We start from the raw sequence: 22,958 nt of genomic DNA, 5'->3' as shown, positions 1-22,958 counted from the left end.
ATCTCATTTGAAGGAGGCAAACCATTTGATGTTTTGAATACCCATCTATGTAGGCATGTATGAATGCACATGTGTGCTACTCTACTTTTTTTTTTTTTTTTTCCATTTAAATTTATTGCCCGTTCTGCCGTCCTTCAAGGCAACGCGAAGCATTAAAAAAAAAAATAGCACTCCGTGAGAAACTGAATTATTACTGACAATGGGGATAACCATGTCGACTTTGCAGATCATGGGAAAAGATCTCAAAAAGAGAAAGTGCGATTCTTTTCCCCTGTCTTAGTGGGAAGACATCGCTTTGTTACACCGCACACACTTTCGTGGAACGTGGGGAATCCCATATTTTCACCTCCACTACAAAGTCGCAATTCGTTGAATGTCCCAAATAAAATGATTCAAAAAACGGTCAAACGCGGGAAGGAAACAATAGGTCGCTTCTTAAGTGTAAATGCACGCGAGAAACACTTAGCTAACACTTTAAAAAGAAAAACATATAACTTTTGACAACTTTTCTTTTTCGTTTTTATGTTAACAGGTGAATAAAAAATGCGCAATGAAAAAAAAAAAATAATAATAATAATAAAATAAATAAATAATATTGAAATTCATAAAAAGTTATTTCACAATGATAAACAAAAACTTAAGAGCATACAAAAAAATATATTTTTTTACGAATTTAATCAGGTTTCCTCTCATATGCGTATGGCGGTATGTGCGCGCTTTACTTCACTGTATGCATTTCTGTGTTCTCGATCGGTATTTTAGTATTAGTATTATGTATGCCGAGGGGAACACACGCATATATATGGGGGTGGGAGGGGAAGGGACATGGTGGCCATTATGTTCCACCAAGATAAACACACGAAGGGAACGAACTGATCCGTTACAGTTACGTTTCTTCATAAGTAAGTTACGGGACCATTTATCCATTCCAAAAATTCTCTTTCATTTATGGAACATTTTTGGTGTTCATCTAGGGCATTAAAAATGATAAATAAATCCAGGAAGTCAAAATATATATATCCATTTGTGTGATCCGAACACATCCTATTGAATTCTTCAAATTGCATTCCGTGGTCTGGATCTGCTACACTATATTTTCTGTAACAATCAATATAGGCCCCCTTCGATACTAGCTTTATTGTCTTTTTCAATTTTTCCAATCTTAGTGATTTTCTTAATGCGATTAAGAAGCCAACTACGGCAACTCCCAGAATGAAGCTACTGAATAGGACGACCCAGAAGGATCTAAAGAAGGTAACCTTTTTCGAGTTTGGCCATAGGTTCAAACAAGACATCGATCCTGCAGGAAAAGGGGGAGATGCGTTCGTTCCCAATGAGCGAACCGATTTTTATTGTTCATATTTTGGGGGAGGGGCTAACAAATACGGGTGCACTGTGAAAATAGAACGTACGCAAAGGTCGTAGAGGCATGTCTGGGCACCCTATCCGCTCCTTAAGAAGCATGTACCTACGACGCTTTCTTACCTAAAAAGAAGAACCAAACTGCCTTTCCTGTCAACCTCGTCAAAAATTTTATGTACTTCCTAATCATAATCCTATGCTTTGCGGCCCATCTTGGCGTTCCTGGAATGTCCAAAATCATCATGATAAGCCCCATGGTTCTGTACAAAAGGGCATATATGCAAAAGGGGCGTATAGGGAGAAGCACATTATGCGGTACATGTAGACATGAAGTGTTTTCCCCAAAGGGAGCCTAAAATTCGTGCACTCCTAAAAAGGATATGTTTCGCACTGTTCCAATATCACACACCATGAACCACTCATCACGGTTACTTACATTAAAAAAGTGGAGACCACAAAATTGGTGAAGTAAAAATATCTTAACGATTCCAGTAATGATATTGTTCCACAAAAAACGGTCATTACTCCCGAGGAAAAGAATAACGTTTGGTATCTCACATTTAATTTCATCAAAGTGTTTTCAATTGTTTCTCCTCCCTTTTCCACCTTCTCGGCGATGTGTGCTCCGTTGGTTTCATCTTCTCTTTCTTTGCTGTTCAATAGACCTTGGTATTCTTAAATTTAGGAAAAAAGGGGGGGGGTGATGGAAAGCGGTGGTGTTGGCGCGTTTTGATACATTGCAATGTGCCGCTAGGCAAAATGGTAAGGCTCATCACAAAAGGCAAAACAACGCAATGGTAGAAGCATAAATATCACTCCTCGGGGGGATATTTTGTGCAGGAGAAGCCTATTCAAAGGTTCCTACTGAATATTTCTCCCTCTCAATTATTATAGGGTATATCAAAAAGACCCTCTCGACGTGAAAAAAAAAAAAAAAAAAAAAAAAAAAAAAACACATAAGCACATAAGCACATACATACATAGGTGTATAGGCACACGGGTGTGTATACAAATGTAGCATTCTTTTCTTCATACCTGAATCCATTTTATGCTCGTACTATTGGGTAAATGTTTCTTCTTGTTTGCCTGCTTGGATTCCCAACTGCTTATTTTTACAGTTTTTTTTTTGTTGTTCTCTTTTTTCCCTCACGTTTGCGATATGCTTATACTACGAAAAGCAAACTCGATTTACAGAATTGGAAAAAAAAAAAAATTGTGCCAATTCTCCAATTTTTCTTTTTTCTTAAATATTAAGGAAAAGGGGCAAAATATTGGGCCATAAAATAAGTGTAAAAAAAAAAAAGGCAAAAATTACGCGAAAGTGGAAAATGAAATAGGCACAAAGCTATCGAATATATACATAGTTGCCGTGTGACATGTGAAAAGGTCAAATGAGCGCACTATGTCCCTGTGGGAGCTTTGAAACGGGAAATGGGGCAAAATAAATGGAATGGGAGCGGAAAGTATGAAAAAATAAAGGGCGATAAATGCGCAAAGACGCAAAGTGAAGAAATCCTGTTATATTAAAGCAGTAGGAGTGCCAAAACTGCTATAAATCACGAAATTACGTTGTGTAAATATAATTCCTGTTTCCTTTTTATTTCTTTTCCTTTCTTTGCGATTTTTTTTTCTTTTTTCCATGTCCCCGCAATCAATTAGTACTAATAAAAGAAAAAATGCAAAGCGAAAAAAAAAGAAGGGGGTGATAAAAAATATATTAAAACTTCTAAAACGTTGAAACAATATGCAAAATTTTTTACTTCACTTTTGATATGTTTTTTTTTTTTTTTTTTTTTTTTTAATTTATATATGGAAACAAAAGACAGTGACACGTTTGCATGCTTTATGGTAAACAAAACAGTTGGAAGGAAAAAAAGGCATAATCCTTCGTACTATGGCGGGATAAAAGAAAAAAACGTACACATATAAGGTGAATTAAATTACAAACGTGTGTACGCATTTGTGTACATGTGTGGAAATGATTTGGTCACTACCTATTCGCCATTTTCCATGTTTAAATTTCTAAAAAATTCTTCACATTTCCGCGGACGAGGGAAGCTCCATTTACCGAATTGAAAAATCGCGCATTCGGGAAATTTCGCACACAGTTATTACGAAATGGCGATGGTAAAAGAACAAAATCAACGATTGAAAAGTTGACCGCCCTGCCAACCTGCTCTGCACTGCGAACGTAAATCCGACCACGTACTACATCGCGGTAAAATATACGCAAATGCGCAGAAGGACGATTTTTAATTTTTCTTTTAAAAAATGCCACGCTGGAAGAGGCAGGCCACAATATTCTACATACCGAGGGAATCGGGAGAAATGTTTTAAATGAGGTTAATCACGCGAACGCCCCGCATACGTACACACACACACACATGGCGTATGCTAACATGTACACAATCGCACAGATAACGCCAAGAGAAATAGTGCATTAAAAAATCGCAGATGCATTTTTGTAAAATGCGGAACGCCGAATTAAACAACGATGGTTGTCTAAAGAGGCAGAAATTCGCCCAAACGCCGCTACAAAAGGTGAACGAATTATTTGGAATTGCTGACCAGCATTGTTGTCCGCGTTGAAAAATTGGTGTGTAAACATTGAAAAATTGGAAAAAAAAAAAAAAAAAAAAAAAAAAAAAAATTATATATATATGTATACAGATTTAAACAGACATTAACAGATATAAACGAAAATAATAAATGCATAAAAATTAGAACTAATACAAAAGACAGGAAAGGGAAAAATTATCAACCAAACGCATACTCTTCGGCAAGCACGAATAAATCGAATTTCTTTTCAGTTCGCACGGGCTAACATTTTACCATAAGTTACGAAATTGCACACCTCTTCTTCTACTCATATGTTTTGGCCAAAATAAAAAGATTGGACAAGGAGAATATTTTCACACTTCTTCGTTTTTTCCCCCTCATGCTTCTTTCCATTACGTAACGGTAAATGTATGTAGACTGGTATACGTTCTCTCTCCGTCTTCCATTCTTTTGCAAAAATTAAAAGGACAGATGGAGCAGAAAATGTCATCACAATAGGTCATCATAAAAAACGAGAAAAGGTTAACAGACATTGGCGGTTATTTTTAAAAAGTATGCATTTTAGTAATTTGGAAAAACCATAATTTTTTTTTTCTTTAATTTTCCTACATTCACCTATCAACTGTGTGAAAAAAAAGACCAATGAATTGACTAGCCTGGTCAATCGGCTGATCAACTGAACTGGCCAAAGTGTGGAAGACTTATAGAGGGTTTGAGAGTGACATAAGATCAAACAGTATAAACGAGTACAAACATAGTTGTAGCAGTAGATGAGTATAAAAGCGAATAAACGCATACTTAACGCTGATATTACCTGTAGTATCATAAGACATGCTGGTGGAAAGGGGCAAAAATGATATGGTACCCCATGTTGTATTTACCCTCAACTATACTCCTATGTGCTAATGTATATATACACTCATACACACATTTCTGGAGGGGAAACTAAGCATAAGAAGTCGCTACAAAATTTAAAAGCCCTCCTGTTTATCTCCGTTGGTTCACAAAAAGGGCGAAGACGCAGCCCACTACCCTTATTCCACATTCTCATTTTTAGTTCAGGTTAGATACCGTTCTTTCAGGATTTTACCACTCGCAATTTGTGCTTCTTAATAAAAAAACGTAGAACGCAATGCCAACTTGGGTACAACATTCTCCCACTGTTCAGCATCTCTAGGTTAATGGACGGGAGGGGGGTATCCTCTCCTTTGCATGCATGTATGCTTAACCGGAAGTGCGTCTCCACAGTGGTTCAAAAAAGAGTGCCGCCTTTGAAGAAGGACTTGATAAATTCTTTGTCCGCAAACGCGCAATCCCAAAAATCTTATCTTTTATGACGTGTCATGTTTTTATCACATAGTTCCACGTTCTCCTTTGGAGACATCCATTGGGGGGGAGTAAGGGGTGAACGATGCCTCCAACAATTCTGCATAAGTAACAACCTATCTGGAACTGCTCCAGGAGAAACACTTCGCTGCGTGACAAAGGGCCATGTTTGCATTTAAAAGGGGTTGGTTACCGTGACGAAAAGTGGATTCAGTAATTTTCCACATGGAAGGGCACGTATGCGTAGAAGTTAAACGTGATCACCAGTTGTGTTTCGATATGCCTTTAGCTACACGCAAGGCAACGAATAAAGCGGAATTCAAATGAGGGAATCATAATTTGAGGTCGCGCAAGCGGAGTTTTTCACATATTCATTTATCCGTTCATTTCTCCTTTCCTATTTTACCCTTCCTTCGGTTAATTTTTTCTCACATTGTTACATAAATTCTGTGGGATGGGCCCAAAAAAATACCTCCCAGCGCGGGAATGCAACTACGTCATTCCAGGTCAGCCAAATGGCAAAAAGGATGCTCACATAAATATTTGCAGTTCAACAGTTTAGCAATTTAAAAAAAAATAAATAAAATAAAATACCAGTTGAGAACTTACGGGGATTACTGGAAGAAAAAAAAAAAAAAAAAAAGAAATTTTCATTTTAAATGTATGAAACGAAATGTTTCAAAAAGTCCCCTTCAATTTGTGATACTCCAATTTGTACACTTCGTTTAAAAAAAAAAAAAAAAAAAAGTTGCGTCAGTCAAGGAGTGTCAAACTGTGCCATGCAGCGCGAGGCGCCGATGGATTCCCCAAGCAATGCCTACTAACTACGCAATGATAAAAACAAGAATGAATGAAAATGCCGTAGTAAAATCGAGCAGTCTGCGATTTCTTTAACTACGTACAAGCAGGCGCATGTGGGCATTTTTCCCATTATATATACGTATTTATATATATATAGTTATATATATTTACATACGCTTATGCGCGGTACCATCGGGGAACGAAGCAGGGCCCGGAAAAAGGACATCCCCTAAGTACGTGTGTGTACATGTGTGATCAATCTTCTCCATAGGGGGGGTGGGGAAGCAGGAAAGAGTATAATTTTTTACAATTGGTGATGAGAACTATTTAGTACAAACAAATCATCAACGCGAGATGCCTTTACCTTTTTTTAAGAAATGGTCCAAGAGCTATCCTGGTGTGAATGTATATTGTCCGAAAGGTTCAGCTACCTCCATCCGATTATCAAATTAACCATGTCTGTTTTGCATGAGTGGTATTGCTTACGAATGTGTACATGGTCATATATTTTCCCTTCTTCTTACCCCCTTTTCTTCCATTCCTCATTTTGTAAACATGCTCACTGAAATTTTCTGCCTTCAATATATATCCCTGAATACATCCTTGTGTACCTTTTTGAAAAACGAAAAGGCTGTTACCTCTGCTTTCTAATAAAACAATAGAGTGCCCTTTGCAAAGAAATGTTCTTCTCCTGTTAATCTTCATTTTTTAACAATATGATAGAGATAATATGCCCTCCGGCTATCCGTCCCATTTTGCAGATTCGAAGCAACCGCATAAGTACGTTGCACGTCGACATGAAAAAAGAAGCCCTGCAATGCCAATACGTATAAGAGCACATATGTACACTCTTAAGAAGGGGGTTCCCTGAAGCGTCCATCTAACGCTATTCGTAATAAATATGTATATGTGAATATATGTGCGTCCTTACGTACGTGCGTCTGTGTGTATGTATTGCCTTAGAATGCGACAAGTGGGCCCACCACTTCGTCCACTTTCATGTACACCCGACATCAGAGTAACAACATACTTCTCCCCATTGCAGATATAGACAATTAAAATGGAGACATGCGCACATTTTCCAACCCATCGAAAAGTATTCCTTCATTAATACATTTTAAAAAATATATAAACACACAATCTTCACCCATCCATCCTTCAAAAAGAATCAACAATGAAAAATGATAACGCAGTAGTTTACAGGAACAATACTTGGAGCATATACAATGTATGCCTCGTTCCCCTTTTTTTCCGAATTGATTTTCCATTTTTATTTTATTTTATTTTTTTTTATTCCTTGCTTTGTCACATTCTTATTCATACTATAACACATTTCTCCGTCTTCAATAAATTTTTGCAGAACAAGTCCAATGCCCCTGGGAATAAAAAAAGAAGGTGCGCTTCGTTGTGCATGCTTTCTGCATGTGAAACGTAGTTAGACTATGCAGTGAACGTACTTTTTGAAAATTCAGAACGGAATAAAATGAAATACATTGTCTGGGCGCATCGCTTGGTCCGCATCACAACGAATAAGCAATCGATGTGCTTTGTACTCCCCATTCTCCCATTACTCCCCTGCAGCCGAGTGGAATACCTGACCCTCTTAGGGAAGGGACAACTGTTTGACGAAGCGGTAAACGAAAATGAGAGTAAGCAAGGTGAAGTGACTGACATGTACATTTACACAGGCAAGGGAGTCGAGAAGGTGTCTATAAACACAGGGGCGAAAGAGAAAACAAACGAAATGCACAAAAATAAGCGGTATCAGTATTTAAAGGATAAAATAACGAATGCATTAAAAAATCAGGAAATCGTAAAACAGAATACCAGTGAGAATGAATTTCCAAGTGCTAACGAAAATGATCCCAAAGATGTCTTCATTTTTGATAAGCTTAAAAATGAAATAAATATTTTAAGCACCAAAGAGCTAAAAGAAGAAGAGGAACTTAAAAGGGGAATCGACAATGCCACAGTGGATACTCATCCGTTGGAGGGGTTATCGTTCCCTCATACAGATGGGCATAAAACGGAAGATATTTTTCCTGCTACAGATGTGCACGCAGAGGCAATTGCTTCTGTCACTTCCAACCATGTGGGCGAAAGTTCCGCATATGTAACAGATAACGTGGGAATTCTATCTGGTCAAGGTGGATACAACCATCATGATCTATATAGAGAGGATAATGAACCTCTGTGCCAAAAAGATGAAAGTGAACTCTTGATCCAATCGGAGGAGCGAGCCAACCTTGACGATGAGAAGAAGGAAACTCCAAATGAGGTGCAAACCGTAGAGGAAAACTCCACCAAACAGAATGGTGAGTTCTTCATCTATACGGAAAAATGTAGTGACATCAGCAGCGAAACAGAGGATGATATTTCTTCTGAGTCGGAAGTGGACGCCCCCAAATGGGAAAGCCAACCGGAAAGGAGAAATTTCATGCCGGGTTTGAAGAAGAAAACAGGGGAAGTAAGAAGGAGGGAAAACTTCCAAAAAGGGAGGATCGTGGAAAAGCGTAAAAACGGGAGACAGGTGATGTGCAAAAGGGGGATGTACGAAGGAGGATCTGTAGAAAATGGATGGCATGAAGAGGGTTGGTATGAAAAGGATTGGTATGAAAAGGATTGGTATGAAAAGGATTGGTATGAAAAGGGTTGGCATGATAAGGGCCTGCATGAGAAAGGATGGCATGGAAAAGGCCCCGCTGAGAACAGCTGCGGCGACGATAGTCAAGGGGAATACAGCCGGTACAAAAACGCATACACAAAACAAGTACAAAGTACCCGTCGGCTCGGCGAATTGCATAATGTGGAAAAAGAAATGCACCACCTCAACGTGGAAATCAACAAGGTAAAGGACAAAATGAAAATAATCAACAACAAGAAAAACGGAAGAATAAATTTGTTGAATAAAAAAATTAATAGTTTGAAAAGCAAACTGAGCGACACCTACGTCAATAATCTGAACGACGACATAAATATTATCAACAGTCAAATCGATATTTTATTTATAAAAAAAATTAGCAAAATGTACATGCAGATAAATTACTACGTGAAAAATGTAAATGATCAGATAGTGAAGAATTTATCAACCCAGAAAACTATGGACAACCTGGATGCGTCAGTATACAGCCACTTACAAAGACAAATAAGCAATATAAAAATGCAGGTGAATAATTTACATGACCAGTTGGACAGTCATATGTACCAGCAAAAAGGCAACAAAATGTTTAACCAAATGAATAGCCAAATTAACAACACCAGTAATCAGATTGGTCGACATATCAGTGGCCAACTGGATTGTCAAAGAGTTGGACTCATAACGATGGACTCAAAAGTAAAAATTCCAAATGAGCAATGGAGCTATCATAGAAACTCCAAAGGATCAATCGTCATGGAAGAGGACATATCCCTCTCACACCATGAAAGAAAAATGCACAAAAAAACAGATATCGTTAAGAAGGAAGATTACCTCTACAGAGATAACCCCCTTTGTAATAATACCTATAAGGAGCTGCATCCACAAATTAACTTCGGCAATGCAGATGAGGGAAGCGACGGAGATGAGGATGCAAACTATTATAACCACGTTAATAAACACCACAATGGAAGTCCTATTAACGTGGAGGAATATCTAATTGAAGGAAACTCTTATTCTTCCGACGCCAGTTTTACAAAGTATGGAATCCATGGGGGAAAAACAATCCGAGGTAGAAGCAAAGGGTACAATTCAAGTGATAGCTGTAGAAGCAAAAATTCAAAAAGGAGAAAATATAAAAATCATAAGGGACCAATTTATCATCAGCATGAAAGGAAGAAAAAATTAATTAACCTTTTTAATCATAATATAAAGTGGGGAACTGATAAATGTGGTAATGGCATGGACACGGTGAAGCCTCAATGGGAGATCTGCGCAGATGGTGTGCGTAGCCGATCTGGCGTTGATACAAGTGAGCACACAGATCTACGTAATGATGAAAATCCATTGGGAGGTCAAGCTGTAAGTTGCGGAAAGGAGGATCGTTTTGTTCAAGACCAGGCACCGTCAGCGCAGTTTGGTGATCAAGGTGGTAGAGTGGGTACAGTCCAAGCGACTGAAGTAGTCGACGTGGAAGAAGTGATTCGAGGGAAGCACGTAATGAACGTGGGAAACGTGTCGGATGTGATAAACGGGATAGGACCATCCGAAGTGGAGGAAACTGCTGACAAGAGACCAAACGCAGAGGAGGAGGCATATCGCCCTTTCAGCGACCAGAAGCTAATGTATTTGAAAAAAAAATTGATGCAGTTGAATTTATTTAAAAGGAATCAAAAACGGAAAAATGAAGAGGATGGCCTAAACCAATACGAGCTGAAAGCCGATACTAGCGAACAAACGAACGAAAAGGAGAAAAGAATGGCTCCTATGGAAGTAGGCAATGGGCCGGATAAAGACATCGAATTAGTTTCTCACGCAGAGAAAGGGAGAACGTTAGAGAATGAAGCACGATCAAAGAATGAAAGGGCCAAGTTCATGCTTGTAGAGGAAAGGCAAGAAACGGAAGGTGGAAGCAGCGTCAATGCCTATGATAGTTACAATACAATACACCACTGGGAACAGCCATCTAGCCAAAACGACAGGAGAAGGAGAAGCTACCCCAACGGAAATATCAACAATGCAAATGAGTCCAGGGACTTCATGTCGATGTTTCAAAAACTGGTTCTTAAAGACGGCGAGAATGGGCAAAGAGAACATAAAGTGCAAAATAGTTTACTCCACTTTTATTGCAACACCGATGAGGATTATGTAAATGTAGCCAACGGCTCTTGCCTTGGTGAAAAGTCTACATTACTTCCAGATGGTAACCAGCGGAATATGGACGGAGGAGGAAAAAACGTAGATATGTTTAGGCATTTTTTTTTCTTAAAAGACGATATGAAGGCCTCGGAAAATATAAAGGAAACTACTAGCATGGATAATACAAGTATTCATCAAAACGGAGTAGGAGAAAGTAGAAACGGATGGGGGGCACGCAGTAGCTATGCCAGTGGAAGCCAAGTAACAAATGAAAATTGGTGGGACAGGAAAAATGCGCAGATCATGAATTCATTTACCATAGACCAAATTTATGACTACACGGTGGATTATTATCACCAAATGAGAAAATCAAAGGAAGGGAATGATCCCAACACCTTCACCAACGTATCAGATATGCTCAATGAGAAAAATAAAATGGACCTTTAGTTCTCCAATTGTTGTGTAAAATAGGAAGAATAAGTCGGGAAAAAAAAGAAAAAAGTGAAACGAAAAAATACCGTTTTTTTTTTTTTTTTTTTTTTCTTTTACGTCAACAAATGAGCCGTCGTGTAGTGGTTGACTCGCCAAAATTTGAAAGTGTGCACTTGCGTCTTACCACACCTGTGGATACAGTTTTTTTCATGACTACTTTTCCACTTTTTTAGTCGTGCTTTCCCAAATGCGCACACAAAGGCGATTTTTTCTCCGCCCCAAATGAAGACCTGTAGGAGTCAGTCAAAGGAAGAGAGACAACAGAGAGGGACGGATCAAAATGACGAATAAAGTTCCTCAGCGGGGAAGTAGACACATGCTATCACCATGCATGTGCGATCCAAACATCAGGAAGTAAAAAATACGCCGCAGCGGGGAAGACCTACCCGGACGGCGACCCATGGAAACGCCAACAGGTAAGAAAAAAGGTAAAAGAAAAAAAAAAAATCGTAGTGTTCTAAAAAATGTAATAAAATGAAAAAATAAAACAAAATCGCGCTGCGCTAATATTTAGAGCGCGGACGGTTATAAAAAAAGTCAAACGACAAGGTCACAGCAAAATAGGAGGAAACACCGTGTTGCATGAGGCGCAATGCGCAGCGGTGAAAAGCAAAAAAATAAGGTCAAAAAAAGGCGAAAGAAAAAGAAAAATAATCTTTAAATAGCCTTAAAATTGCCAAAGATTCCCTCTAATTAATGGCATCTACACGCAAAAAGGAAGAAGCGTCGCCACCTTTTTTTTTTAGTTCAACGTGATAATGAAAATGTGCAAATTTGTCATTATCACATTTTTTATGTTCTTTCAATTTTTTGGTGCACTCTATTGTGTGTCCTATTCGAAATTGAACTATATTTTTTTATTTCATTTTTTCTTTTTCTGTTCTGCTTTTCATCATGAACGCATCATGTGTGTTTCGTACACGTCTGAAACACGTTCTCCCAGTGATCTCACAGAAGGGTATACGTTGGCATATGCACTGAATGACATATATATATTTTTTCTTTTTTTTTTGGGGGGGGGAATATTTCAAATAATGGCAATGCTAAACGAACTAGCTGTATTGTCAAAAATTGGTTATAGCAACTTTATTTCGTCCTTTTCTAAGGAAAATAAATTGAACATTTATTTTTTCTCTTAAATTAAAATTTAATGAAGCTTATTCTCCGTTTGTTCTGCAAACATTAGTAACGAAATGAACTCCGATCCTCGCGCTGCGTAACACGCAAGAAGTAGGCTCCTCTCCAAGGGGGGACTTATCAAAAGAATTACATTCATATAGCTAACACATCTGTGTTATCCATTACACAAAGGCTATCTTTGTTTTACCTATTTTATTTCACCTTAAGGAACTGCTTCTCGTAATGACAGGTAAATTGCGACAGCAATACCAATGGCCATGACAATTTGTTGTTACGCTCGTCCAAGCTACCTTCGACAGAGCAATAGTGAAGAGAAAAAAAAAAAAAAAAAAAAAGATTTTTTTGCCCATTATTCAAAGGTACTTTACGCCTTTTTTTTTTTTTTTTTTTTTTTGTTTTTCTCCTACGCGTATAGAAATATATAAAAAGCTCCTAATAAGGTTTGCATTTTTCCTCACGTGTATAGGTATAATTTTTCAATCAGATGTTTTTCTTTCACTGCGAGTAAAGGGGTATTCCATTTTTTCTTACACATGAACTTTTAATGAAGGGGCAAATATTTATTTTTAAAGATCCCAAACTTTCTAGTACTGCTGCGCTAAAAATTCTACGATTTTTGTTGCTCCTCGCGCAGTAACATCACAGTGTTTCTTTTTCTTCCTTTCTTCCTTTATTCCTTTTTTTTTTTTTTTTTTTTTTTTTTATACCTTCTCATCCTTGTCGAATTTTCTTCTCAACTTTTTATCCGCGTCAAGGTAAAGTGTTACCTTAATTATTCTGCTAAACGTTTAACTTTCAACCTTTATTTGTATTGCCAATTTGATGTGCGGCCTGTACTTGTATATATTTACGTGTGCAGTCATGAAACCTTCAATACTTTTGTTTTCGAAGAAATATAAAAATCTGAGTATGATATAACAGTATAATCAAAAAATTTCAAATGCCCTTAAGCTAAGCGTGAAAAAAATTAAAAAAAAAAAAAAGAAAGAGGAGAAAAAACACCCTGAGGAAAAGGGCATGTAACATGTGCCCTTTCGCAATGCAGTTGCGCCGTGAGAAGTGATCGTGTCGAGCGTGACGAATTATATATATACCGCATCGATGTTTATTTTTCTACACATTTACCTTTATGTGTAGCCACCACTTGCCCGCAGTGAATAGGTAGTGGGTGGTACCTGTAATTCCCAGGTGGTGCCACCTTTTTGAGGAAGCCCAGGGGGAGGGACAAACATATCTGTATGTTCGTACCAATATTTGCGTACTCATTGCGCCCCCTCCCCCATAATTCATAGAATATAATCCACATATAAGAAGCCGCAAAAAAGCCGAAATGGGGGGTTCCGTAATCTCCGCTTCCTTCCTGTTGTCACTGTTTATCACAAACCTTGTGTATGAATACATTCATACATTTAACTCGCTAAAATTGAAACACAAGAAAGATGCAAATAACAGCGGAAATCTTCTGCATTTTTTTTTGCACATTCAAATTTTGAAGGACATAATTTTGTTGTCTATAGTTAATTTCTTTATAAAAGTGAAACTGTTCTTTCACTGCGTTGTAAGATATATCCTTTTTAACAGAAAGAAGTATATCCCGGCCGGAAGCCAAGATAAACGAATTGTAGGTGCGGACAAGCATTCCGTTGGTGGGGACAGCAATTACGTCGATGCGCATAACGAAGGAGATTTCAACAAAAGGAAAAATGTTCAAGTGAAGACAATTTACTTCATAAGGCATAGCGAGTCCGTCTGGAATAGCGTTTTTAATAGAAGACTCACAACAAGGACATTTCTAAATTTATTCCTAGTCTTCGTCTACGAAATTTTCTTCTTCTTCAGTAAAAAGTCGGTCCTTGTAGATTCCCCACTCAGTAACACAGGAATTATTCAGTCCATTGAATTATCAAACTTTCTGCAGCAGGAAAAAAATGGAACAAAAAATGGAGATAAACTTTGCGTCGCTCCGATAAGCGCACTCAATAGGGAAGATGAACAGACACGCGTTGACGAAGATGAAGATGTCGAAATGGCAGATATGAATAATCAAATGGGGGATAGCGCAGATGGTGATGATGGGGAGAACGACTCTAATGACAATTCTTCTCCAAATCAGAACAATGACAGTGCGAACTATGCACATAAGAACACTGGGGACGATGGTCCTGTCGTCGATTATGTACATGCAGGTAATGGAAGGGCAGAAAATAGTACGGGCCAAATTCTAAGAAAAAGAAGAGCTGGTCAAGATGCGGACTCAAACGCAAATGCAAATGCAAGTACGAACAGAGGCACATACCAAGATGGAAATGCATATACTGATCCCGAATCGATGCTGAACCGAAGTGACACCCATGTGGATGATAATCATCTTAATAACCAGAAGGACCATCCAAATGATCTTCAAATGAATAGGAACTATTACCAAGAAAAGTACAACCCTAGGGAAATCATAAACCAAAATCTGAAGGATCATATTGACATCCTCAACAGCAGTGTAAAATATCCAAGTGCCATTTTGTGCTCAGATTTAAGAAGGGCAATATCAAGCTGCTTCATAGCCCTCTACAACAGGATAAATAAAAATAACGAACCAATCCAGGTACTTAATTCACTACAAGAAATCAGCAGAAATCCAGACTGCGTTTCGCTTTTCGATTTTCACGACAATAAATATATTAGCACAGATGTTGAGAAATTTGTACACAAAGATGTAGAGAAAAATTGTGTAAAAAATATACGAATTAAAAGAAATTTTGTAAATAACAAATTTTTGGATACCCTCTCATACATTTTTAATAATGACAAGAATATATTTATCATATTTGGCCACAGTTTGTGGTTCCTCCTCTTTTTCAAGTACTTCCTGAAGCAGCCTCACAAGGCTAAAACGCACAAAATGCAAAACTCGGGGATCGTTGTTTTTAATATAATTAAGTATGACCAGGATAACAAAGTCAATTACGAAATTGAGAAGGACAGCGTGCGTGTGCTGTATAAGGGATTTCTCGACGAGGAATACAACAAGTTTGACTAGGCGCTCTTGCCGTTCCCACGTCAAACGGAGAGGTAACAGAAAAACGTTCACCGTTTGTCTGATATGCCAATGTCCTGGAAGAGTATGAACAGAACGGGGGCCCCTGGTGCTGCCTCCCGTGAAACGTAATATTACAAGCCCAGGGAAAATTTACACACCAAAAATGTGACTGTGCCAGTGGTTTTGCAAAAATTAGCAAAAATTGACAGAATTGACAAAATTGACAAAACTAGACGACTGCTCGTTCGAAAGAACGGACGCAGTTGGGGGGGACAAGAAAAAAGAAAAAAATGCACAAGGGATTTACCCGCGTCAGCGGATAAAATTATGAGGACAATTTATGTCTTCAAGAATACCCGAAGGCGAACGTTACGATAGAAAATTTGTCGTAAAAAAAAAATACAAGTTGTTGCGAAACCATGCGAATGTGCAACTGGATCTAATTTTTTACAATTTTTTTTTTTTCGTTATACCTGCAGTATGCATAATGCGTGCACTTCAGAGTGATACCATGTTCTTCTTATCAGTCTTTGCGTACGTACACACATTGCAACTTTTTTTTCTCGGCATTTTCTGCTTGGGAATTTTTTTGCCGTCCTCCGCAAATAGCGCGAATGCACATACGCGCAACGCAATTATTTACACTTTGAGGCTTTTTGAATCAATGTAACATAAATGAACACAAAATTCACCTTTCCACTTTATTTGTTTTGTTTTTATCTTATTTTAATTTTACTTCCTTTTTTTTTTTTTACTTTATAGAACTGCTTATTTTTTTTTAAAAGGTTTTTAATTTCTTTTGTTAAATACCTCTGTACTTTTTTTTGGGCTAACCTTTTTTTAATTTTTCTCTATATTTTTTTTAACGCCCTATTTCTTTTTCATTCATATTTATTTGCATGTATCTTTGTACCATTTTCTTCTATGCTCTAGGAAAAATACATTTTCTTCCTATGCATTTTTGATTTATAATATCACGCCATACGCATTTTCTTTTATTTTATCTTCCCTCTATAATTCATATTTGATGTTTTATGTTTTGTATTTTTTTTTTTTTTATTTATTATTTTTTTTTTTTTTTGACGCTTTTTTTTCTTCTTGCAGTATTGTATTTTTAGCTACTGATAATATATTCTTACCGTGTATGCGCGCACTCGCCTTTCCTGAAGACTTTTTTTTTTTCTTCTTTTTTCTTTTTCTTTTTTTTTTTTTTTGGGGGGGCTTGTTTAAATTAAAATAAAAATGAGAACAGAAAAAAAAAAAAAAAAAAAAAAAGTCTTGTTCCTTTTTAATATAATATTCAACCATACGAATTTATATGAATTATGAATTCGTTGTTAATGTTAATTTTTTTTTTTTTTTTTTAGGTTTTATATTTTTTCATTTATATGATAAATAAGAATATTAGACTGGACAAAACGAAGTCTAATGAACGCCAACTTGGGCGGATTTAATCGAACATAGCTGACATGTATTAATCAGTTCTGGTAAATCCGTTTTGGTTAACCAGTTCATGTACTAATTAATTATGATTTATCTACAATTTGACTCATTTTGAAATGCTATTTTTTTTTAATTAACTGATTAATTCATTATTACCCCTATCTTCCAGCTGTTTCACGTTCCCCATATCTTGTCCCTTGTATGTTCAAGTAGTTTTTTATTTTTTTTCATTTTGTTTTAATTCGCTTTCATATGAGTACATGAATTTTTTTCACGAATGAATACGTCTTTATTTGTCCAAAGGCGTACATACGGAGAGATATCCATGTGCTTGTGCGAAAATGTAAAGTTCGCATTCCTGAGAGGGGCTGGGAGGGATTCTAGGAGCCCCTAGGATCCTTTTTCCAACTCCCTTATGGGTGCTCAGATGTATGTATGATTTATTCCACTATTTTAGACCTTCCGCTGCGCTTCCCTTATAAAAGCGTATAATCGAAGGAATCGTTGAGCGAAATTTATTTTCAAAAAATTCTTCATTCCCGAACGGGAAGGGGGACAACAGTGCCAGGAGAAAAAGCGCGCACTGTATATATTTTTCCTCCATCCGAGGAAGGGTGCATTTTTCCACTGGGAAAAATGTGCTATTGAGTATCGACACATGGGAGTGACGCATCGTACGGGTTCCTGGGGTAGACGCATCAGACACACGCATCAGACAGATGCATCAAACAGATGCATCAAACAGACGCGTTGTAATTCCTTAATATTTAGGAAGCCCAAGAACGCGTATAGCACACGTATATATATGATCATTTTGAAGCTAACACCCTGTCGAAGTGTGGGCATATCAATTTATTCGTGCACTTGTTTTTGAATTCAAATAAATCGCTCGCCCCCGTCTCTCCTAGCGAGTATTAGACAACGTATGGTGACGAAGACGGATGAGTGTACCATCGCAGTTGTGTTGATTCATTTTAATTTTACGCGCATATATCTGCATATGTAGCAAGTGCAGAAGAAGGGGAAAGACAATTACAATTGGAGAAATAAATAAGCACAGAAAAACGTTACACAGTGAAATTAACAGAGCAAAAAGTAGGTAGAAGAAAACAATGTCAAGTTAAAGAAACAAAATCCCCCATTGACAACCCTCTGGCCTTTTTTTTTTTTTTTTTTTTTTTTTTTTTTACTCCTTTACTTGTTGTCAAAATGTCTGTGGCTGTGCTTGGCGCCCTGATAAAAATTAAGCTGATCATTTATTGCTTTAAGAGACTCCTACTGTTTAACAAATACAAGCACATGCAACTAGAAAAACAGAAAAAGACTAGGAAGAATAAATTAGAAAGAGCCGCATTAGCAGCCGGGGGAGGGGCACTTGAGGATTCCGCTTCATATGATGGACCCGTAAAGAAAAACCTCCAAACGAAAACCGTTTATTTTATTAGACATAGTGAATCAATATGGAACAGCTTGTTTAACAAGAAGTTAACAACCAAGAATTTTTTAAACATTCTTCTTATGTTTTTCTACGAAATATTTTTTATATTCAGTAGAAAGTCCAGTTTAATTGATTCTCCATTGAGTAAATCTGGTATACAGGAATCCATCGAATTGTCCAAATTTTTAAAAGAAAGCATAAATGATAGTGAAAATGCCGATTTGCTTGTGGAAGAAAGGCTTAGACAGTTGGAGTACCTAGATAAAGCCACGAAGGAGATTGATACCTTCTATGGTAAACTATGTAATGGTGATTTTGATGCTGTTACCATGGAAGAAGAAAGCTACGTAAGTATTTGTAATGATTTTTATTGTAGAACTACTGAGGAAGAAATGAATTATGCAAAAATTTGTGATGGGGATGAAGAGCTATCGGAGTTAGAAGAGCATTTTAAAGATATTTGTGATGGATACTTTGATGGGTTACTATACAAAGGAGCTAAGTTCGTGCCTCGTCAAATTGCAGGAGATGATGATTATGTCTCGTCAGACGAAGATAATCAAGAAGAATCATCATCATCAGGAGATGATCATCCTTTTAAAGATTCAAAATCAACCAGTTCAGATTACACAGCTCAAATGACACAAAATATTGATTCTCAAGGAAATACAGATTCTTGGACAAATACTAATGGAAGAAGACACAGAATCAGAGCCATACCGGATATTATCGATTCATCATATGGATATTCCATTCCTAATCAAGTTCCGGTGACTGATTCTACTTGTAACCCAGTCACAGTGCCTGATTCTATGCCCAATACAACAGAAATATCAGATTGTCTACCCAATACAACAGAAATACCAGATTCTCTACCCAATGTACCTATTATGACTGGCTCCCAGCCGAATGTATCCATTATGCGAGGTCCAACAACTGGGATGCCACAATCGATGCCTCCTTTAGACAATCATACACAGATAGCAGATTCTTACATGAATGTAGCGCAAAATATGCCCGCCCCCATGGCCACGACCCCAACGGGAGGCTCAGCCACGAGCTCGCCTCCCATGCCAATAGATCCCCTTATGTCGAACGGAACAGGGATTATGCCCGTTAATGTGCAACATCACCAGGCACAAAAATGTGAAGGGCGTAAAAAAAAAAAAGATAAACTCAAAAAGGAGAAAAGGAAGAAAAAAGGAAATAAACAAAAAAATGAATGTAGAAAATGCAAAAAAGATGAAACCACAGTGGACGAATTGGAAACTGAAGAATGTAAAGAGAAATGTATTTTTGGCGAGGAGGGTGATAACATAGATGAAAAAAAATTCAAAGATAATGACGAAGGAGTTAATCACGATGATGAAGAGCACGATACGATAACTGAGACCGATACAGGAAGTCTGGTGAAAGACAAATGTAAAGAGCCCATGGAGGAAACGCGTGAATTGATATCTGAAAAAGACGAGACTTCCAGGAAGGGCGCACTCGCAGATGCACCTCAAGAGAATCCAACAAAAAATTTTACACCTAAGAGAGATACTAACACAGAGGCGACTCCACTCAAAGTAGAGGAACCCAACATTATTAAACCTGACGATTGCAAAGTTCCACAAGCTGATGATACTGCGGCTAAGGGTCCTATACTCGGAAGATTTCGCAGACGAAGGTTGATGGATTCTACCAGTCAAAAATCGACTTTAGGAGAAGAAAAAAAAAGCACCTCTAGCACGATAGGCACCAAAAAAGGAAGTAAACGCATCAGAGCCCTAAAAATTCTGAAGAGAGGACAAGTGAAATTAAAACCTTTGCGTATTGGAAGGAGACCTCGTCGTACCAGCACTAAATCCAGTCTCAATAATGATGATCTTATTAATAGCTTACGTAGTCTCGATCTTACCACCAGTACCTCCAATATGAATGAACAATATTCTGATATGTTGCAAAGTGTATTTAGTGCTAGCAATCAACTTAAGGAGCTAGGAGGCACGGACAACGAAGAAAAGGCAAAAAATAAATTAAAGAAGAAGAAGAAGAAGGAGGAGGAGGAGAGTAAAAGGAAAAAGAAGGAAAAAGAAAAAAAGAAAGAAAAGGAGGATGTAAAAGACGAAATGAAGGGGGAAGTAAAGGAGGAAGTAAAAGAAGACCTAAAAGATGATATAATGGATGGTGTAATGGAGGATATTAAGGAGGATGTAAAAGACGAAATAAAGGAGGATGTAAAAGATGACATAAATGAGGAAGTAAAGGAAGAAGTAAAGGAAGAGGTAAAGGATGAAATAAAAGAAGAAGTGAAGGAGGAAGTAAAGGAAGAAATAAAGGATGAAATAAAAGAAGAAGTGAAAGAAGAAGTAAAGGATGAAGTGAATGGGAAAGTGGATACAGTTGACAAAGGGGTGACGAAAGAAGACAATGAAGGGAAGGAAGAAATGACGGAAGAGGTGCCTGAGGAAATGAAAGAGGATGTAAAAAATGATGTAATGGATCATGTTAAGGAGGAGGTGAACGAAGAAGTAAAGGAGGACGTCAAGGAGGATGTAATGAATGATGTTAAGGAGGAAGTCAAGGAGGAAGTCAAGGAGGATGTAAAGGATGATGTTAAGGAGCAAGTAAAAAATGATATATTGTATGATGTTAAGGAGAAAGTAAAAGAAGAAGTGAAAGAAGAAGTAAAAGAAGAAGTGAAAGAAGAAGTAAAGGAGGAAGTAAAAGAAGAAATAGAGGAAGAAGAAGAAAAAAAGGGAATAAAAGTGAAATGGGAAAAATGGAAGAAAAATATGAAACACATAAAAGAAGATTTGAAGACAGATCTAAAGAAGGAAATGAAGGATGAAATAAGAGATGAAATAGAAGAAGAGGACATAGAAGAAATAAAGGAAGAAGAAAAGCGAATAAAAAGGAAATGGAAAAAATTGAGGAAAAATATGAAACAAGTAAGGGATGAAGCCAAGGATGATCTAAGCGATGAACTGAAGGAAGAAATAAAAGATGAAATAGAAGAAGAAGAAATGGAAGAAGAAAAAAGGCGAATAAAAGTGAAATGGGAAAAATGGAAGAAAAATATGAAACAAATAAAAGAGGATTTGAAGACAGATCTAAAGAAGGAAATGAAAGATGAAATAAAAGAAGAAATAGAGGAAGAAGATATAGAAGAAGAAGAAATGGAAGAAGAAAGAAAAGGAATAAAAGGGAAATGGAAAAGATGGAAGAAAAATATGAAACACATAAAAGAGGATGTGAAGACAGAAGTAAAGAAGGAAATGAAGGATGATGTAAAGGGTGATGTAAAGGACGAAGTAAAAGACGAACTAGAGGATAATGTAAAAGAGGAAGTAAAGGAAGACGGAATGAATGAAGAAGTAAAGGAAGACGAAAAGGAGAAGGTGGAGGAGCAAGAAAATGAAAAGGAAGAAAAAGAGAAAGAAGAAGAAAAATCAGAAGAAAACTCGAACAAAATAGATCTCTCCGGAGGAGAAGATAATATAGCACCCGAAATTCTTGATGAACAATACAAATCAGAAAATTTGTTTAATATGAGTATAAAAGAACACATCGATGTTCTTAATAATACCAAATATAAAAGTGTTGTGTTGTGTTCAGATTTAAGAAGAGCCATTACAAGTTGTTTCATTACAATGAAGGATCGACTCAAAACATCTGGTGAAAATGTATATATGCTGGAATCACTACAGGAACTTAGTAGAAATGCAGACTCAATTACCTTGTTCAATTTATACCATAAGTATGTTACCCCCACGAATAAGAATTACGTCAGTCAAGATGTTGAAGCTTTGATAAACGAGAAAGTTAAAATGACTCAAAAAAAACACGAAGGTAGTTTCCAGGATACACTCTCATACATTTTTGGTGATCCAAATAATATCTTTATCATTTTTGGTCACAGTTTGTGGTTTTTAAGCTTCTTTAAAACCTTTTTAAATGGACCACACAAGGCAAGAAATCACAAAATGAGAAATTCCAGTGTTGTCGTATTTAACCTGAGCAAATATGAAGATGAGCACGGAGAGGAACATTATGAAATTGACCACGACAGTGTTAAGGTTGTTTTCAAGGGTTTCGAGAAGAAGGTCTACAGTAAGGACTAGATGCCCTTAAAAAAAAAAAAAAAAAAAAAAAAAAGGGAAACAAAGAAGACCACTCCGGTGGGGAGTTACAGAATAATAGGCAATGTGCAGTGAGAACTCTGAGTGTATAGCGCCAGAACAGGCGCTTTACCGATGAGTAATTCCAAAATATTACTTAAAAAAAATAATAATAAAATATGAAGGAAAGTTGAAGCAGTACAACAGAGAAAACGCGAGAAAGGTGTGCTAACATCTACTGTGAAAAAAAAAAGGGTGCAAATCAAGCAGGAAAAAAGGTACATAATAGGAATAACAAAAGCAGCGGTGTTCTGACATCACTATTTTAGAATACATAATCCTACCTGTTTAGGAAAAAAAAATTAAAGAAAAATGCTAAAACGTTTTCGTCAGAGCCACCCCCATTTTGTATTATATTAAAATTCTCCAAAATTTAGTACACTTCATTGCTCGGTTTATTGTATTTCCCCTGCGTAAATTTCA

At 37.1% G+C, this 22,958-nt stretch overlaps 4 protein-coding genes across 4 annotated transcripts; 3 read left to right on the top strand and 1 right to left on the bottom strand.

The window, feature by feature from the left end:
- Positions 1 to 896: 896 nt before the first annotated feature.
- PKNH_1349000 (conserved protein, unknown function) lies at positions 897 to 2,407 on the bottom strand (the record flags this gene model as incomplete). Its single annotated transcript, XM_039113589.1, has 4 exons — positions 897 to 1,300; positions 1,486 to 1,622; positions 1,799 to 2,036; positions 2,398 to 2,407. The coding sequence occupies 4 exons, from the start codon at positions 2,405 to 2,407 to the stop codon at positions 897 to 899; spliced, it is 789 nt and encodes a 262-aa protein (XP_038969962.1).
- Positions 2,408 to 7,222: 4,815 nt separating this feature from the next.
- On the top strand, positions 7,223 to 11,269 carry PKNH_1348900 (conserved Plasmodium protein, unknown function; the record flags this gene model as incomplete). Its single annotated transcript, XM_002260868.2, has 3 exons — positions 7,223 to 7,276; positions 7,409 to 7,443; positions 7,630 to 11,269. 3 exons carry the CDS (start codon positions 7,223 to 7,225, stop codon positions 11,267 to 11,269), a joined length of 3,729 nt encoding a protein of 1,242 aa, XP_002260904.2.
- A 2,515-nt stretch (positions 11,270 to 13,784) lies between these two features.
- Positions 13,785 to 15,488, top strand: PKNH_1348800 (conserved Plasmodium protein, unknown function; the record flags this gene model as incomplete). Its single annotated transcript, XM_002260867.1, has 1 exon — positions 13,785 to 15,488. One exon carries the CDS (start codon positions 13,785 to 13,787, stop codon positions 15,486 to 15,488), a length of 1,704 nt encoding a protein of 567 aa, XP_002260903.1.
- Positions 15,489 to 18,140: 2,652 nt separating this feature from the next.
- On the top strand, positions 18,141 to 22,478 carry PKNH_1348700 (conserved Plasmodium protein, unknown function; the record flags this gene model as incomplete). Its single annotated transcript, XM_002260866.1, has 1 exon — positions 18,141 to 22,478. One exon carries the CDS (start codon positions 18,141 to 18,143, stop codon positions 22,476 to 22,478), a length of 4,338 nt encoding a protein of 1,445 aa, XP_002260902.1.
- Between the last annotated feature and the right edge of the window lie 480 nt (positions 22,479 to 22,958).

The sequence above is a fragment of the Plasmodium knowlesi genome (assembly GCF_000006355.2).
Source record: "Plasmodium knowlesi strain H genome assembly, chromosome: 13".
Taxonomy (NCBI): domain Eukaryota; phylum Apicomplexa; class Aconoidasida; order Haemosporida; family Plasmodiidae; genus Plasmodium; species Plasmodium knowlesi.
Note: the sequence above shows the minus strand (reverse complement) of the source record. Positions and strands in the feature narration are given on the sequence as shown.